Source organism: Pimephales promelas, chromosome 17 (assembly GCF_988280905.1).
Source record: "Pimephales promelas chromosome 17, fPimPro1.hap1.1, whole genome shotgun sequence".
NCBI classification, from domain to species: Eukaryota; Metazoa; Chordata; class Actinopteri; order Cypriniformes; family Leuciscidae; genus Pimephales; species Pimephales promelas.
Genome location: NC_142785.1, coordinates 4,757,293 through 4,776,733, shown reverse-complemented (window position 1 = coordinate 4,776,733; position 19,441 = coordinate 4,757,293). Strand labels below are relative to the sequence as shown.

General features: G+C 36.9%; 1 protein-coding gene across 1 annotated transcript in view; it reads right to left on the bottom strand.

Annotated features, from left to right (window-relative positions):
- LOC120470402 (transient receptor potential cation channel subfamily M member 4) overlaps positions 1–19,047 on the bottom strand; it is a 30,659-nt gene extending 11,612 nt beyond the window's left edge. Inside the window, exons 1-19 of the mRNA XM_039659954.2 lie at positions 18,832–19,047; positions 17,773–17,834; positions 17,523–17,700; positions 16,659–16,839; positions 14,590–14,759; positions 12,874–13,042; positions 12,447–12,511; positions 12,130–12,363; positions 11,922–12,024; positions 11,654–11,775; positions 8,865–9,101; positions 6,254–6,355; positions 6,033–6,161; positions 4,255–4,384; positions 4,020–4,165; positions 3,824–3,936; positions 1,764–1,868; positions 1,629–1,669; positions 1,265–1,500 (exon numbers count right to left, since the gene is read on the bottom strand). Coding sequence (XP_039515888.2) covers positions 1,265–1,500; positions 1,629–1,669; positions 1,764–1,868; positions 3,824–3,936; positions 4,020–4,165; positions 4,255–4,384; positions 6,033–6,161; positions 6,254–6,355; positions 8,865–9,101; positions 11,654–11,775; positions 11,922–12,024; positions 12,130–12,363; positions 12,447–12,511; positions 12,874–13,042; positions 14,590–14,759; positions 16,659–16,839; positions 17,523–17,700; positions 17,773–17,834; positions 18,832–18,888 — 2,580 coding nt within the window. The 5' untranslated portion in view covers positions 18,889–19,047. The remainder of the gene's footprint in view (positions 1–1,264; positions 1,501–1,628; positions 1,670–1,763; positions 1,869–3,823; positions 3,937–4,019; positions 4,166–4,254; positions 4,385–6,032; positions 6,162–6,253; positions 6,356–8,864; positions 9,102–11,653; positions 11,776–11,921; positions 12,025–12,129; positions 12,364–12,446; positions 12,512–12,873; positions 13,043–14,589; positions 14,760–16,658; positions 16,840–17,522; positions 17,701–17,772; positions 17,835–18,831) is intronic.
- Between the last annotated feature and the right edge of the window lie 394 nt (positions 19,048–19,441).

The following is a 19,441-nucleotide window of genomic DNA, read 5'->3' as shown; positions in this document are numbered from 1 at the left end:
CATTTATTACTGTTTTGTCATTTATTACTTGTTAATATTTGTTACAAATCAAGCTGTTCGTTGTTTGGTCATGTTAATTCACAGTGCATTAACTAATGTTAACAAGATTTTAATACAGTATTACTAAATGTAGAAGTTAACATTAACAAAGATTAACAAATGCTGAAGAAGCATTGTTCATTCTTAGTCAATGTTAACTAATGTAGTTAACTAATGAACCTTATTGTAAAGTGTTACCATAATTACTTTTGTTTGTTTAAAAAAAAAACAAGAAAAAAAGGTTCTATTTTTGGCAAAAGTAAAGGAAATTTCACACCAGAAGTCAAATAATTCGGCTGAAGGAAATGCAAATTCAAGCCTGTACAGTAGAGAGTTCTGCCCATTCTGGATCACAGAAGAATAGGATTGCAAAAAAACTAAGCAAGACAAATGTGATGTTTAACTAAAGTGATTTTTACAGATTCAGATTTGTATGGTGGAACTGGATCAAAGGACTATAGCAAAGACATTGTTTGATAAAGTGAGATTAAATACATAACGTATATGTGTGTCATGGTTTGTGTAGTTTTATTCATTGAGAAGAATACTGTATGCGAGTACATCTGTACTAAAACTACAATAGCATGTACTATGAAACTCAAAAACTATAGTATCATGTTTACAATGTGCACAAAAAGCATCTGCATTTACCCAACATGTTGGCAAGGGAGCTGTCACTCAATAAATGGGAAAAAAAAAGTAAGTTGAATTATTTATTTAAAAAAAGAATTCTGTTGTAAATTTAAAAGTAACGCATTATTTACTAGTTGCATGAAATAAGTAATCTGATTACATTGATTCGCATTAGTTCTAATGCAACATGACATCATGACTTTTGCGTAAACATACACGCCACTTTCGAGTCAGGTGGCGTGTTATCTCCACGCATTTTGTGCTATCCGCGTGTGTCCGCGTGTATGCGTATATGTCTACGCCATTAACGTCCGCGTCATTCCGCGTGTCCGAACACGCAGTCAAATCTCCAGTCATAAATGCCATTAACCCCAGTGACGGTTAAGTTTAGGGACGGGGTTGAGGTAAGTCATATATTTATATAACGTTAAGTCAACGGCGTTCATAAACACGCTGAAAGGCGATTATGCGTCTTGATAGCACGGCAAAAATGGAAATACGAATTGGCGTGTCATACACACGCTACTTCATGAGATCAGTCTGTGTAATGCGTTAACCCCAACACAAGTGAAGCATCCGTGTCGGCACCTACCTCTCGAATCTCCTCACACACGATAGTGAAAACCCAGAAATACAGCACCAATTCCGAAGGGGCAGGACCATCAGGGGGAGGTGGCTTGAAGTCGACCAATAGCACGTAGGCGTACAGAAACAGGAACAGGAAGTACATCAGAACGTTGCCGATAAATGAAGTGACAGGAGCGTACCAGTACTGCCTCCAGCGGGAAAACAGAAAGGGCTCCTTAGATTTGCCATGTGCAAAAATACCTGTAACAGGAAGGAAGAAACAGGGAAAAGTAATAAGGGCAACACATTTCGGTCAACCCGATCAAAAAATGACAATTAATGGACACGATTGTTCAATAATCTATGGGTTTCAAACTGAACAGTCAAACCTTTTGTTGGTCGTCTGATATGATCCTCTTGCTCTGCTTCACTGCGAAATATCATAAGAATATGACAGATAAAGGTATGTTTGTCTACAGAGATCTTATATTTATCCATGATGCGTTAAATAAAAGCTCATTTACTGGTGTTTGATGTCATTGAAGGAGAAGACAGTTTCTGTGTAGTGACAGTCTGTTGCTGAGGGTGGAGGTACCGTCACCGATTTGTCTTCTGTGTGACCCTCTTTCCTGTGAGAAATTAAAAATTCCGTCATTCCTAATAAGCAATACATTTCAAATGTTAAATGCTAAACACAGTAGAGCCCGACCGATAAAGGATTTCGAAGGCCGATACCGATACAAATATTTTTGGGTTTTAAAATCCGATATATCGGCCGATATTTTATTTTAATTAAATATTGTTGGATTTCACACACGTGTAAAAGAAAAGCTAACTTTTCTGCACAAGATACGTTTGATACTTTTTCTCTATGTCTAAATGTTCACTCCTCGCAAGTATAACTTAGATTTTACAATGCAGGGACTGTAACTAGAGATATGCTAGTTATAAATACAGTAATCATTACTTTATTTAGGCAGAAAAAGTTCATTGTGGTTTCCAAGCTCATTAATGTTAACGTTAGCGGTCTTCCACTGATGATTGTGGTTAGCTAGTCTATGATGAGCCATAATTTAGCAATAGATAACATCATACTGCAAATTGTAAAACATACATTTTCAATATAACAGGCCAAGGAGAGATGATTGAAGCGTGTTTCGTCCGTTTTTATTTTATTTTTAAATATTCATTTATCGGCCATTATAACTGCCGATACCGATATTATGGAAAATGCCTAATATCGGCCGGCCGATATATCGGTCACAGCTAGTAAAAATAGAAGTAGTTAATTATTCAGTTAGTTAGTGATGTTCTGCTAATTCTGCCAATTCATTTTCCAGGTGTTACTTCATTTGTTTCTTTTCTGGAAAAAAAATGTTTTATTGGGAGTGTTGTACAGTACCTGTTATGTTTGGAAACATAAAAAAATGTTTTAAAAGAAGTCTCTTGTGCTCACTTATTTAAGGCTGCATTTATTCACAAAAATACAGTAAAAGCAGTTATATTGTGAAATATAATTACCAATTAAAATAACTGTTTTCTATTTGTAATTTGTTCTAATGTAATTTATTTTCTGCATCGTTACTCCAGGCAAGTGTCATGTGATCTTTCAGAAATCATTCTAATTTGCTGATTTGATGCTCAGATAACATTTCTTATAATTGTTATTTTTATATATAATTGTTACAGTTTGTGTTGTGCTGGAAGCAGGAGTGTTTTGGTGTTATCAGACTCATGTTTTTCGCTGCAGTGCCGTCGCATAGACTCTATATAAAGGAGAGAGGCTCGGGAGAGATGCACGTCACATCCGATGGATTTCGCAGCAAATCCGACCCGGAGACCTCACATAAAAATAGGAATACTGGCCTTCAGAGGTAACAGCGAAACCCGACAAGTGGATCATTGTTATGTGTGATTACAACCCCTTCACACACAGGCATTAAACAAAAAGCATTTATTTTAGAAGAAAAGTTACATATAGCACCTTTAAATAGACATCTTTTATAATATTATAAATGTCTTCACTGTCACTTGTGAAATAAATGCAGCCTTGGTGAGCATAACGGACTAGAAAAAAGGTTGTTCAGGTCTTTTTTGACCCAGATGGGAGCTAAAAACCTTAAAAATGTAATCTTTTCTAAAGTTTGTTCAAAATTCTTTCAGTTTCCTTTCCCCACAACATTGGATCATATGTATGGAATGTCAAACTTTGGTATACTCGAGTTCTGTTCGGGTCAAATTTCTGCAAAAATTAGCAATGGATTTTAATTCTGTGATAATTTGTGTCATTAGTTGGTTTGTCACTGACTCCATCCTGTCATATAAAATGACCAACACTGGTATTAACAATGAAAAATACCTCTAATGGATTTATTAATCTTGATTAATGTTAATTTAATTTTTTTTTTCTTAATGGGACCTGTTCTAACATCAACTAACAACAAGGAGTTGTATTTTTATAAATAATGAATACCTCAGCAAATATAATGATCGTTGTTAATGTTAGTTAACGCATTAACTAATCTTCACTAATGCAACCTTATTGAAAAGTGTTACCAGAAATTAACATGGATGATGTACTGACCTGTATTTGATGAGGTTGGTGTAGACTAGAGGAGGAATGATCATAGCCAGTGCAAGTTTCCAGAGCTCAGTTCCTCTCTCCATCTGACCCCACCAAATCTGAGACAGCAGCGACTAAAAAAAAAAAAAAAGAGACCGTTTAAGAAACCAAAACCAAACAAACAATGTTATTAATGACTGTTTGCATGTCAGAAGACCTGTACTCCATCGTGGCTGAAGAAAACACGGGCGTCAGCAGCCATGGCCATCTTCAGACAGGTGGCATCACCCCACATTTTAGACTTGCGAATCAGTAGCTTAAAGGAATCACTGGCCTTTGTTTGGTAGCACATGCTAAACACATCTGTCAAAAAATGCCAGGGAAGAAAACAGAGGGATTCATCACTAGAACATTTATAAGATGCCAAAACCCAATATTTTCATGCATCATACCATGAGCCATATTCTCAAACTTCTGGGCCAACTCCTTCATGGAAAGCTTGGCCTCTGTCTCAATCTCCTGTTTAGACAGCTCCCTCAACAGTTTACATCCTCCCAGAGCCGTCAGTACCGACTCGCCGCACTGAGACAGAACAGCAGTACAGATCAGAGTGAGGCTTTCAACATTTGCTTTCAGACATTTTTATATATGGCTGACAAACAAGGTCTCTTTAGTGTAAGTAAAACTAAAATTGGTAAAACGCTCAAAGTTTAGACATTATACATAAATAAAAATTTACAAATTCATTTTCTTTTCTCAATACTGTTTCAAAACATTACAGAAATCATGATGTTAATGCCACATAGAGCTTGCTGATACAGTTAACCCTCTGGGGTTGTTCGTTTCAGAGTCACACTCGGGGTGTTCGGGTCCAAATGGACCCAAAGGGCGGGATTCATATTTAAAAAAAAAGAAAAAACATGATTTTTTTTTTCCTCGTTTTTTTATAATATTTTTTTTATTTTCTTTTTAGGTGTTTTGAGAAAATGTCAAAAAATAAAATAAAATAAAAATAATTAGTATTAATGCAATAATTATGACAAAATTTCCCCCATTGAACATAATAGAATCTTTTTATTTTTTTTTTATTATTATTATTTTTTTTTTTAAAGCTGTATTTCATTTTAGAGTCAAGCCAAGGCCTCATAAAAGCAATTTTTGAAATGAGATGGATGCCATCTGGTGGACAAACTGAGCATTTTAAAAATGCAAAACACATGTATAATCTGAATTTTTTGGTGTGTTTGTGTATAAAAGCATGTGTGTGTGTCTGGATGTGTCTGTTTTGAACTCTTGATGTTTTATAGATTCACCTCTTCACAGTTGTGTGCTTTTTTTCAAGATCGTGGCTGATTTGTAGATTGTACGCACAAAAAAACTCAGTATTTTCACATTTTTGCCAATTTCCCATTCATTTTCCATGCGGGTCCATTTGGACCCGAACACCCCAAGTGTCGCTATTTTTTTTACAACCACTTACACTACTCGCATCCTGTCCCCAATTTTGGGGGGTTTTCAAATACCAAATACCAACAAAGTCACCAAATTTCGGACCATTCCGAGGAAGCTGTGATTTTTAAAAAAATTTTATTTAAATTCTTCAGGTCCATTTGGGCGGAACAACCCCAGAGGGTTAATCTAACAATTTTGCAGCAATCAAGTGTAGTGTATGTTTAGATACTGTATATTGCTGTATGTAAACAGATTATGTTGGACATACCTTTATATCCAACTTTATATAAAGAGCTGGGTGAAAATGGTTACATTTTATGATGAAATAAAAGTGAAGAAGTTGAGATTTGCTATTTAGTATAAATTCCTTTATGTGAGTTCACTGTATTTATTCAGGTAAAGTTAAAAATAAAAAAGTCAAGAAGTTGAGGTTTATTAAATGACATATATAGCTTTAAGCGGGTATACTGTATGCATCTATGTTGATAAATTCGGATAAAATCCATATCCCGCTTTATATGAAGAACTGTGCGATAATACAATTTGCATCTTGCGACAATATAAACAAACAATCACACACCCGAGATGTATGATATTCATTTTAAGGTTTGCATTTTAATACATTTTTAGTTCATAAATTTGGTTGAATATTACTGTAAGTGAGCTTTCATGTAATCTAAAAATAAAAACAATTTAATATCCAATATAATGACAGAACATAAATGATACATGACGCATCCCCTAACAATGTGACAATAACTCATCAGAAGCATGTTACCATTTCCCAGCAGAAGATGGCCATCTCACTGCGGTTCTGCAGCACTGCCCAGATGAAGAGACATAACCACGCGTGCTGACACTGCAGCTTCCGATAGCTACACTCCCCCTGCAGGACCTGGCATGCTTTCTGGAGGGTGGTTTTTAAAGACATTATATTTTTGATGACTCAGACTAGACATTATTAATTTCTAAGGTACTAGTAGGTAGTAAGTCTTGTACCTTAAAAGCTTTTCTTTTGGTTGAATTACTGTTCACCATCAGTACAGACTTGTAGAAGGGATGGCATACCTCCCCTAACAGAAGCTCCAGGAGTTGGGACACCTGGGATGAGAAATTGGTGAAATGTACAACAGCGTATACCGGTCACATGACTAGCGAGGAAAACATCTAAAGAACCGCAGCACAGGCTGCAGCCTGTCAATTTTGCAACAGTTTCGATCCACAAATATTTACCTCTCAAAAGAAGAAAAACAAAGATATGTGTACAAACTGCAAGTTTCGGGCACAAATGATCCATATACAGCCCTCAGTATTTCATGAAATCAGTGAGACAATGCCTAACGTAAAAATCGCTTTTAATATACTTAGTGATTTTAAAAGATCAGATTCAGTATCTTATTGACGATGCATTATTTTTGACAAGCAAGCAGATAACCCCAGAATATGAACACAACACAATAAATTTCATTTTATGAGTTTACTTTATATAAGAAAACCTTTAACATGAAACTTTTGCATGCCAGTAAAGTGATTTTTTTTTTTTTTTTTTTCATAAACAAGGATGTGTATGCTGAATTTGGTCCTCCAGCATCACTGACTAAACAGGATAGTTCACTTTGAAATAATTTTTTTGGTATGTTTTTTTGGCCATCAAAGTGTACTTACATTTACAAGTATGAGGTGGTGACCATAGACCTCCATTATATGACTGACAGACAAGAACGGTTTGACCTAAAAATATCAAAATTGAAAATACTGCTAGGGTTGCCACCCGTCCCTTAAAATACGGAATCGTCCCGTATTTGTGAAAAAAACAGCGCGTCCCGTTTTGAATCAATACGGGACGCGGTTTGTCCCGTATTTCCGAACGCATGATCCCATGCAAATCATGCCACCCGCATTCTGTGAAGACTCGTCCTATTCTACCCTTGATTGGGTGATACTCGCTGCCATTGTTGGTTTGATTGGTTTGTTTAATACCATCAGGATTAGGGCCAATCAAAGTCAGAAGAGGGCGGGTCTTTTGGCAGAGAGTTTGGCCACTTCTGAAACGAAAGCGTATGCAAAAGTAACGACGAGAGCGGCAGGAAACAAATACTTGACTGGAAAATGTCAGTGGCAATGAGTAGCCTAAATAAGTTATAATAAGAAGTAAGAGAGACAGATATTTAATACATATTTAATAATAAAATGAGCATGTTATGGAGAAAATAACTTATGCTTAACAAACCTAGAGAATTTCTTCCTTAAATATAGGCTAGAATTAACAATAGGTCTAAATACATAAATAGATTTTCTTACCAATAATACAAATAGTCATATCAACGGACGATTTTACATAGACCCACACATAGTTGAATAAACAAATAAGGATTTTACAGTTAGGATAATACTAATAGTAATTATAGCCTAATGAAATCAATTTCACAAGAAGAAGTAGTAGTTAATTTGCGCGTGACTGCATTTTTGTGTCTTTGTTTCCATGACAAGTCTAGAGAACATGCAACTCAAAGCAGCATTCCGTGCTTTTAAAGGTATAGGCCTATTGTTTTTTTTTTTTGGTTTTTTTTTATGTTTTTTTTTTCTTTGGAAAATAAATATATAATATTAATTCCATACATTTGTCAGAGCTTGGTAGAGAGGTAACTCTTATATTTATTAATGTTATTAAACAGATTAATAAATACATTATAATTTGTATTATTAAATATTAATCATATATGCATACTACATTTTGATCCTATCTGTAATACACACTTTATGGCAATTAAAAGAAAGTTTTAAAAGTGCTACATTATTTAAATAAAAATTAGACAAACAATTACTTAACAATTTCAAAATCAAATTCAAAATCAATTTAAGTAGTAATAATAGCAATAAAAATATCCCATACATGCAGAATTGTCAAAAACATGATTACTAGTTCAGTAATCCTTAACATATACAGAAGAGTTTTATTAAGTAAAATAATATAATGTAAAATAATAATATAAAATGTTTTCTGTTGCAAGCTCACAAACTTGATCTCATGTTTTCTCGTGGTTTATTGTTGAGCTGTCAAGTTGTCATGTTGAAATAATCAGTTCCATACCCTTGAGTGTGTGTGTGTGTGGGGGGGGGGGGGGGCAATGTAATGAATACACATTTTTTTTAATTTCATTTAATTATTTATTTATCTCGTGTATGGGTGTCCCTTATTTTGCCTCACTGAAGGTGGCAACCCTAAATACTGCGGAAACAAAAACACCTACATCTTGGATGCCCTCGAGGTTGGCTAAAACATACCAAAAATTAATTTCAAAGTGAACTATCCCTTTAATGCATTAAGCCACATACGCATTTTCTTTCTAATGGTTTACAATGGGAAATTGCTTCACATAAAAGTTAGCGTGCTGCGTTCATACTCTGGGCTCATTTGCTTTGCATAGTATGTATTATCAATAAGGTATTTACTGGATTTGGTCTTTTAATATCACTGCTTTAATATACAAGTACAAAACTGGTAAGACTAACTTGCGAGCAGCGAAGGGAATCCTAGTTATGCCCTCCAGTGAGTGTTGAATACACCAATTAATCTGCCGATATTTGTTCAATAATTTTCAGAACTCACCTCATAAATGCTAATGCTGCATTTCTTATCATTGCTGGACTCGTTCCTGCGCTCCTTCAGGATATGACGCAGCAGTTTGCCGGCCTGGCTGTTGTCAGGGATGGAGTTGTAAAGTTCTTCCAGTTTTTCGTAAGTCAGGTAGCTCAAAATGTTCAGACCATGATCGATGAAGAGACGCACAAACTGGGGTTTATCGTTCATCAGCGCGTCATTCATGGAATCTTTCAGATCATCGTACTACATGTGCCAGGAAAGAAACACCAGGTTATCACCACATACCAGAAAAAACTGCTCACCATGGCTGATGTTTTTACAAAAATACAGTAAAATGTTTTTATTGTAAAATATTATTTCTTATTAAAGGGATCCTATTATGCTTTTTCACCTTTTCAACGTAAGTTAGTGTGTAATGTTGCTGTTTTAGCATGAAAAAAAAAAGATCTGCAAGGTTACAAAGCTAAAAGTCCACTCCAAAGGACTCCAAGAACTACAACATTGCGCTACGTGTTTTTTCCAGGCTTTGCGAAGTCTTAATGTTCCTTATTGAAATAATCTCCGCCCTCTGAATATGTAAAAAGCAGACAAGGCCTGGTTGAGCTGCGTTAGAGAGGACAGTGGTGTCACTGTCAAGGAGACACTGTTTTTCCAATCTGTTAAAGGGTTAGTTCACCGAAAAATGAAAATTCTGTCAGTATTTACTCACCCTCATGTTGTTCCAACCCCGTAAGACCTTCGTTCATCTTCGGAACACGAATTAAGATATTTAAGATATTACTATCACTCCTGCATATTAGTCCATAGGCTAGAATGACTTGCTGTCCTCAAAAAGTCATTAAAGACATCGTTAAAATAGTCCAAGTGACTACAGGGGCTCAATCTTAAGTTTATCAAACGACGAGAACACTTTTTGTGCGCAAAAAAACAACAAAAATAACGACTTTATTTCAACTATTCGTTTATTTCTCCCTCTGCACAAGTCAGGTTACTAGTTTAATAGCGTAAGCTTCTGTTATTGTACGTCACACGCATCACACACACATGACCAGCGTCGGCCAATAGTGAGCATACGTGTGACGTAGCTTTACGCTATCACACTACGTTAACTGACTACAGGCCCATGGAGAAGGAAGTGAATAGTCGAAATAAAGTCGTTATTTTTGTTTGTTTTTGCGCACAAAAAGTGTTCTCGTCGTTTGATAAAGTTAAAATTGAGCCACTGTAGTCACTTGGACTATTTTAACGATGTCTTTAATGACTTTTCGATGCCAGCAAGAGTCATTCCCTCCAGAAGCCTATGGACTGTATGCAGGAGCGATCTTAATATCTTAAATATCTTAATTTGTGTTCCAAAGACGAACGAAGGTCAACATGAGGGTGAGTAAATACTGACGGAATTTTCATTTTTGGGTGAACTAACCCTTTAACAAAACTCATTATTATATCTAATGCTGACAAACTTAAAGTGGTTAAAGTTGTGCGCAGCACATGTTTCAGAGAACAGGATCCAGAGTACAATGCAGGCTTCGCACAAAAGATTCTCCTCAAATGGAGCAATTTCTACTTTGTCAGGACAATCTGTTGTTTGTGAATAACAACATTTAAGTATGTCTAATTAATCTTGCGTTTTCTATTAACAGTTCCAATTATAAGTTGTTGCCTCAAAAGGCAAAGCTGTTTGTTCCGCTCACCCTCTTGACAACACAAGTGTTGATATAGACTGCCGCATTTCCATTACAGATTTGCGCAAAACTTTTGCGATTTTTTTCTACAGTAGGTGGACAACCAGAATGACACTTACCGCCGCGGTAAATCGCCACGGCAAAAATAAACCAGTCGTATTTCAAAGTCGTTCGCAAATTGACCACCAGGTGGCGCAAAGGGACATTTAGCGAAAGCAAAACGTAATTATGTAAAATTAGCCTACATTTTAAATAGAATATAGCAAACTATATTAGTTTAGTAAATGTCGATAAAAATGTCGATAAAAAACGATTGCGAAATTGCAGTGTTTCCATCAACCGATGTTATGGGACTAAAACGTCAATTTTTCCATTCCAATAATCATGGCAACGGACGTTGGTAGGTTTATCCCAGCCATCGCACTAGCCATTATTTTCAATCGAAGGAGCTGTTGGTCTGTTATCCAAGCATTAATGGTAAGGAAAGCCCCTTATACTTGTGAGGGGCACATACGAGGTGTTTCTCCCTTACATCTGCTTCAAGCTCTTGATTGTCCAAAATCTTGGGAGGTTTAGAATCCAGTATTACTATATTTATTTTGTCTTTTTATGAGTTTAATAAAGAAGTGTCTCGTCTTCTGTCCGCGCCATCTACGCCATGTGACCTGTAAATGCGCAAAAACTGTTTCCATGGCAGTTTTGCAAAATATTACTTTGCCTTTTTTGCGATAAATGGGTGTTTTTGCTAAATTTACGTTTCAATTGGCCGAATTTTCAATTCGCAATTTCATTGTGGACCCCTTTAAAATAACTGTTTTCAATTTGAATATATTTTCAAATGTAATTTATTCCTGTGATGACAAAGCTGAATTTTCAGCATCATTACTGCAGTCTTCAGTGTCACATGATCCACCCGAAATCATTCTAATACGATGATTTGCTGCTCAAGAAAACACTTCATATTATAATGACTGTTGAAAACAGCTGTGCTAAACATGTATTTACTGTAACTTTTGCTTGTATTGACTCTACTGTTGAAAGCACAGCAACACTCGACAAAAGGCCACAGTTTAAAAGCTGATTTACAGTATATTTCCCACAATCCTCTACCTTCCAGTCGATGTTTCCATTGAAGAGTTCACTCTTGGCAATGTCCACTCTGTTCCATGTTACAGCAAGTTTCAACTCATCAGTATAGGGATTAGAATTGCCCGTAGCATGTTTTTTACTCGCTAACACACACACACACACACACACACACAAAGAGAGAGCAAAAATTATACACAGAAAAAGATTTAATAAATAGGTCCACTGTAGACCGAAGGGATTCCAAGTTGAAGAGATGTAGAAACACTGTAATAAACAGTTTAAAGTTTACCTTGAACAAGGACTTTAAGCATCACAGTGTCAAAATCATCCGCTCCCTCCTGTTCCACGTTATAAATGCAGATGAGGTCTTTGTTTTGGTAGATGCTGAAAACCTTTCAGGTACCAGCCAAGCAACAAGAAGAAAAAACAGCACTAAAAAAACAATTCAGTTTTAGTATTTTGATGTTATATGATCGAATAAAGAGTGTAACATTTACCCTGTCAACATGTTTGTCCATCTCCTGCTCTGAAGGAAAGTATATCTTTACTTTCTCCGCCAATCGTTCTCTAAGCTCCATGCTGGGAGTCCCTTCCTCCTTCTCTGCTCCTCCGGTTGAGGGCATCGGAGCAGATTGCACGTTCTCCACGATGTCACACACAAGATTGGCAAGCCCCCCTGAACCAGCCAGGACCAACCAGGGCATTGAATTCTTCAGAGAGATATCTAATGCCTGAAATGAAGAAACATTGTAAGAGAGAATTAAGGGATTGGACTGAGGACGTTTTGCATGTAATTAACGCGGAATCTGCTCACCTCCAGCATGGAAGCTTCTCCAGATATCAGCATATTCAGAACAGGAATGTCAATACTTGCACTGCCTGCACATGAGATGGCATTTTTTTAGCAAATTCATTCAAGTATACAGTCAAACACTATACAAACAATACAATACACAATACAAACACTTTCTGAATGGTTCACCTAGTAGCCTTTTAAACTAAAAGTTTGGTCTTCTCTTGTAAAACACCCAAAATAGCCATTAGGTGGCCACAAATCTAAACCTCCCTTGTTCAAACCAAGTATTTGCTAGTTACTGTGTTGCACTCCTGTTCAATGAAACTATATTATGTAATCTCTACATCAGTAATATTTTATTAAACATTAGCATCTCATGAACATCAATTTTAATTCCTGCATTCAAGCACGTAAAATGGCCTAAAAGCAGCATTTTATTTTGTACCTGTGCGCTGACGTGAAATGTAATCCTCCAGACGGGCTCTGAAGGCAACCTCACCACCTTTACGCCCTATGGTCCCATCATCCACCAGAAGGAAAGCCTTGTAATTATTATCCAGATAGCAAGAGTCCCGTGCTCCGTTTTTGACTAAATACTTTGCGGGGAAACTTCCCTAAGAGAAAGAATGAGACACTGTTGTTCTGAAAGACCACATGCAAATGCAGTGCCGAATGGCAGTTTCTCTTCAAATTGGGAAATTGCATACACCATACTGTCTATTAATGCAGTACATAGCATGTGGACTTATTGGTACCCCTAACAATTTCATCTTTAGCACACCAGGGTGACTAGGAACAGTATAAATATGACGTAACACAAAGGTCAAATTCCATAGACAATGCACCACACTGGGTAAAAAAATAAAAAATTGATTATCTAGTTCAGTTATTAAACTCTAGAGGGCACAGGCTGATAGGTCCTTTACATGCAATCACACTATTGCCACATTGGCAGAAGGTGATTGGCCTCTGCTGATCCCCTGCAGCCAATGAGATTGGTTGCTCAACATTTAAATAGTCTGGTTCAGTGTTTGTTGTAACTAGTCCTGCATCACCCAATCAGAGTTCCTCTGAAACCCTCCACCTCCCCCAGCTCCACCTGCCTAGATCTGCTGCAGGACTTATGTTTGTCTATTTATGCAGTAGCATATCTTACACAGTAGCATGTCTGTGTATCTATTAGCAGTAGCAAGTCCATACTTTCTCTGCAGCAGTCCCCCAAGACCAAATGCCATATTCAATAACATGCTAAAACTTTTCCGCGATTTGGCACGACTGAAATGTAGTTCTGATGTGCAGCAAAAGATTGTTGAGCTTCACAAAATTAAAAATGTGGCTGTAATAAAATGGCTAAAGGATTGAAAATTCTCGTTTACATCAGGGCAAAAATTAATTTCCAAAACAGGAGATGTCATGAATCTGTCTGGAAGAGAACACATGTCTGTCTACACTGTCTTAATACAAGTAAGGAGGATAGTTTGGGTGGCCAAAAACTCTCTAAGGATCACAGCTGCAAAATTGCAGAAATTAGTTGAGTTTATTGGGGTCAGAAAGCCTTAAAACAACAACAACAACAACAAAAAACACCACCTACATCACAAGTTTTTTGAGAAAGGAAAAATCCTATGCTCTCATCCAAAAACAAACTCCAGTATATTCACTTTCCAGACACAACTGGAACAAAAAGAGCTTTTTGGCAGCAAACCCACCAGATGGGTTTGGTGCCCATATGCATAAAATAGTACCCCATGTGTACAATTAAATAATAAATATTCTGCTGTGGGCCTATTTTACTTCTGGAGGATATGGGCATCTTTTTGAGATACATGACATTCAATTAAATACCAACATATAAAAAACTTATACACCGTGCCATGGTTGGATCTTACATGAAGACAATGACTCAAAACAATCATCAAAACCAATACAAACATTGGGTCACTGATCTAGTCAGGTGTTCTTCAACCTCACAAGGTTGCAAAAATTAGCTACTGAATAAAAGGGTGCCAATAATTGTGGCTAATGTGCATTGGGGAAAACATTTCATAATGAGATTTCCCCCACATCAAAATTAAAAAGATAATCAAAAGGATTAATGCACATTTTTCTTCACAGGTTTCTTTGTTCATTTTTTGTTAGGGTGTCAATGATTCTGCGTTACCTCAGGGTTGACGAGCTGTTCCCGATTCTTCACCAGGCCCCAGGGAGCGATGCCTACAAGTACCACTTTACTGAGAGTGACAGAAGACGTTGCAGTGGCATGATCTTTCACAGCTTTTCCTACACACCTGCCGAGGCCTTCCATCAAACCTCCGGATATGATCCACGCACCTATATGTAATGTATAAGGTAAGCCGTAGAAAATCGACTTTTTTTATTTAATTTGTGATTTTACTAGTCATAATTCTTATGAATTATTGTTAGATTTTATTGTTTTTTATAAATTATGTAAATATTTTCTTTTACCTGTCACAGATCCAAACATTATAAAAATATGAATTATGTAATATTTTGTTATTTATATTAATTATTATATTTCAATTAAATATTTTTTATTATCATTATTTTTTTACTATATACACACAGAGAAGAACTTGCTAGGCGACTTTCCGGACATACACCAGGTTGATTAAATAAATATTCCTGCAGGAATTTATGTCGGGGTAACTGGGTCTTTAATGACTTGCGGTTACTCTAGACATGGATATATGATTCATATTCATACTTCTTGCATCTCGTCAGCTTACAATAAAATGCAGAGTTGAAGTTCGCTCAAATCACTGTGGTCGTGCAATTTTCAGTTGCTTGTCAGTCATTTCAGGTATGACATTAACGAACAAAGAGTCGTATGGTAAACCTTTTGATAATTTCACTCTGGCATTAAATCAATACTTCTACTCCGATAACACAACTTTAACACAGTTCTATGAAAGCTTGATTCCGCCACAGAATGAAAAATAAAAAAGGTAATTGTGACTTTTTATCTCACAATTCTGACTTTTTTTCTCACAATTCTGAGTTTACATCTCGCAATGCTGACTTTATTTCTTGGAATTGCGAGATATAAAGTCAGAATTGCATGATATAAAGTCGCAATTGCGTGTTATAAAGTTAGAATTGCGAGATATAAAAACAGAATTGAGAGATATAAAGTCAGAATTGCGTGTTATAAAGTCGCAATCGCGTGATATAAAGTCAGAATTGCATGATATAAAGTCGCAATTGCGTGTTATAAAGTCAGAATTGAGAGATGTAAAGTCAGAATTGAGAGATATAAAGTCAGAATTGCGTGTTATAAAGTCGCAATCGCGTGATATAAAGTCAGAATTGCGAGATATAAAGTCAGAATTGCGAGATATAAAGTCAGACTTGCGTGTTATAAGGTCAGAATTGAGAGTTATAAAGTCATAACTGCGTGTTATAAAGTCAGAATTGCGTGTTATAAAGTCAGAATAGAGAGATATAACGTCAGAATTGAGAGATATAAGGTCAGAATCGCGTGATATAAAGTCAGAATTGTGTGTTATAAAGTCAGAATTGCGTGTTATAAAGTCAGAATTGGAAGATATAGTCAGAATTGCGTGTTATAAAGTCAGAATTGTGTGTTATAAAGTCAGAATTGGAAGATATAAAGTCAGAATTGCGTGATATAAAGTCGCAATTGCGTGTTGTAAAGTCAGAATTGTGAGATAAACTATTCTGAGGGGAAAAAAAGTTATCCTTCTTTTTTCCCCTTAGAATTGGCCTAACTCGCAATTGCGAGTTTATATCTCACAATTCTGAGAAAATATGTCAGAATTTCGAGATATAAACTTGCAAATATGTGTTATTAAGTCAAAATTGCGAGATGTTAACTTACAATTGTGAGAAAAAAAGTCAGAATAGTGAGATAAAACAAAGTCGCAATTCTGTTTTTTTTTCTCCGAATTGCGACTTTATATCTCGCAATTGCGACTTTATTTCTCAGAATTGCGACTTTATTGCGACTTTATTTCTCAGAATTGTGACTTTATATCTCACAATTGCGACTGTATTTCTCAAAATTCTGAATTCATATCTGGCAATTGTGAGATAAAAAGTCAAAATGATTTATTTATTTTATTCAGTGGCGGAAACACACTTCCATACAGTTGTGAAAGAAGCATAATGCAAACCTTTGTATACCATGGTAATGTATGAAAAACATGAAAACAGATATGAATAATATTATGTGTGGAGAGAAGACAACACCTGTACTCTGTGCAGCTTTTACCAGCCCCTGCCTCAGCACGTCTCGCACCCAGGTCTTGACCTCTGACTTTTTCTCACCACCAACCACTGACACCACCAGGTTGGGCTGCGGCAGTTTCCAATGCTCCCTCATGATATTGAAGACACTGGAAGAATCAGTAGTGCTGGAGAGACGCAAAAACTGGGATAAAGAAAAGGGGGGGTGAGATCAAAACAGGAATCAGTGGTGAGAAGCAACAGAAACAAGCTACTGATTTGTTAAATGTGGTTATTTCCTCAACTTGGAACAATTTTTATGACCCAGGGGTTGATTGATATTAAATCATTTTGTAATATGAAGACCAAATTTAGGGTACGTTAACATGACATTGATGTCCTAAAATGGAAACGTTTTTTTTTTTAAATCTCTGCTTCGTCATGCCCCAGCTGGACCCTTGAAAGTTGCATCAACTTTCCGCCGTGGACGAATGGATCCGTGTTCACATAACAGCAGCCTTGTCCAGCCACACCTCAGAGACATCACCCAACCAATTAAACACTTTTGACATAATCTTCTTCGTCATCGTCTGCATCTACAACTATGTGTGACAATTCTTTCTGTGTGGAGTTTGTATGTTCTCTCTGTGTTGACGTTGGTTTCACTAAATGTGTGAGGAACATCAGAGGAAGCGCAGGGAACGGAGCGTCTGAGAGTGCAAGTGCAAGTCTGCGGCCAGGCGCTGTTGGAAAGTTGGTTTGCTTGTTTACCAAAGAGTATTATTCTCTATAATCTCTCATTTTCATGTGATCCAGATCCACTGATATCTATAACTGTATAGCTCATACAGCTCATAAACAGCCCATCCACAATGGAGAGGTACTCACATAGCTGTGTCTCTTGCCGGCCCCAGCAAACTCCAGCTCTCCATAGGCGTCTGTGGGCTGTTCGGAGGAGTGCTGTGTGCTTTCCCAGTGACTGACCATGGCTGTGCTGAAGTTATCGCCCAGGGCCACTGAGGGGTGCGTGTCTCGCGTGGACCCACACTGACACAGACCACCATTGCTACAAAACAACAGACGGATCAGAAGGAATCTAACGAGACATTCTGAATACTCACCAAGTCAGACATCTTACCTGAAAGAGTCCTCCACAAATGTTGTGCACACTCTCTTTTTAAAGAAACCTGGAATCCAGCTCTAAAATCAATAAAATATATATTTTTTAATGAATGCACTAAAAACATGATAGGTAGTGTAACAGTGGTCTTGGACTTCCGATGACAATGTCACTAAGTTAGCAAAGATCAAGCTAGAATATTAAGAGGATCATGTTGAGGGAAATATACTGAATGCAATTTCAAAGCTTGTAACACTTTATCTTATCAAGTGGTTTTGCGCAAGGAAGGTCAGAATGAGAAAATCACAAAGCTAGGGTAAACAGCTCACTTTAACTCATCTTACAATTTCATCATTAGATCCCCACCCATCCCATTCATCGGGAAAGCAAGACAGACCAGTTTAGCCATTAAGGTGCTCATCACCTATTTAGATCATATGGACTGGGTTTTGTGTTTAGTTTCCCCACTACATGATTTCAGTTGATTACATCCCCGATACAGTTTCCCCATTACACTAAAAACACAAAAGCACAAACTGTATTCATTAACAGTACAATGAACTATTTCTAAACAGTTCTCCAGAGGAACTTGCATAAAACCGTAGATGAATTTGAATGCACTTTGATTGAAATGCAAATGTTTGATATACTGGTCATTTAGATTAACCTCAGGTTGCTAACAGTTACAGGGTAACTGTAAATCAGACTAACTTCCATAAAATACCACACAAAAAAAAAATACAATTACACAGTAAGTTCGTAAAGTGAGACAATACGTCAAAAGACGTACATGACACATACACGTGCACAGTCTTGTTGGTTTTAACCCGTGGTATGTTGTTTTTTTGAGGAACTCCCTGAAGTCCTGCTGCTCACAGTCACAGCCAACACTGAATCTTAGCGATACTGAATGCTTTAAAATACTGAATCTTTGAGAACATAATATGACAAGCAAACAGCTAAAGCGTTTTTGTAACGAACAAAATCACTGTATACAAAATCAAATGCAAAAAAGCGCTTTTGTTGTAACTTAGCCGCCTCAGGCGCTGTCTGTAATCAACTTCCTGACGGACGTACCAGATCTGTTTTCGGCATCACGGCGACTCCGCCTTGTTCAATGTCCTTTTCATTCATCTTGGTATTTTTATTGACTTTATAAAGTCGTTCTTAGTTTGTAGGAAGTTTCACTTCAAAGCCCTCTCCAGCAGCGCGTAACGTCCATGCGGTGAGACGAAGTCCGGGATCGCGAGAGACTGTCGGTTTACCTGAGAAAACAGGTGTAACCAGCGCTCGCGCAGGGTGTGGCTACTGAGAAGATGGTGGGATTGGAAGTGTGTGTGTGTGTGTGTGTGTGTGTTTCTGTTTATATTTACATTGTGTGGACCAAATGTCCCCACAAGTATAGTAAAACATGAAAATCACCTACAATGTGGGGTCAAGCCAGCGGTCCCCATGAGGAAAACAGTGTATAAATCATACTAAGTAGGCTAAAGTTTTTTTTTTTTTTTTTTTGAAAATGTAAAAATGCAGAATGTTTCCTGTGAGGGGTAGGTTTAGGGATAGGGGCAGGGTAAGGGGATAGAATATACAGTTTGTAGTACAGTATAAAAAAAACCCTATTATGCCTATGGAGAGTCCTCACAAAGATGTGTGCGCCTGTTTGTGTTTGTGTGTGTGTGTGTGTGTG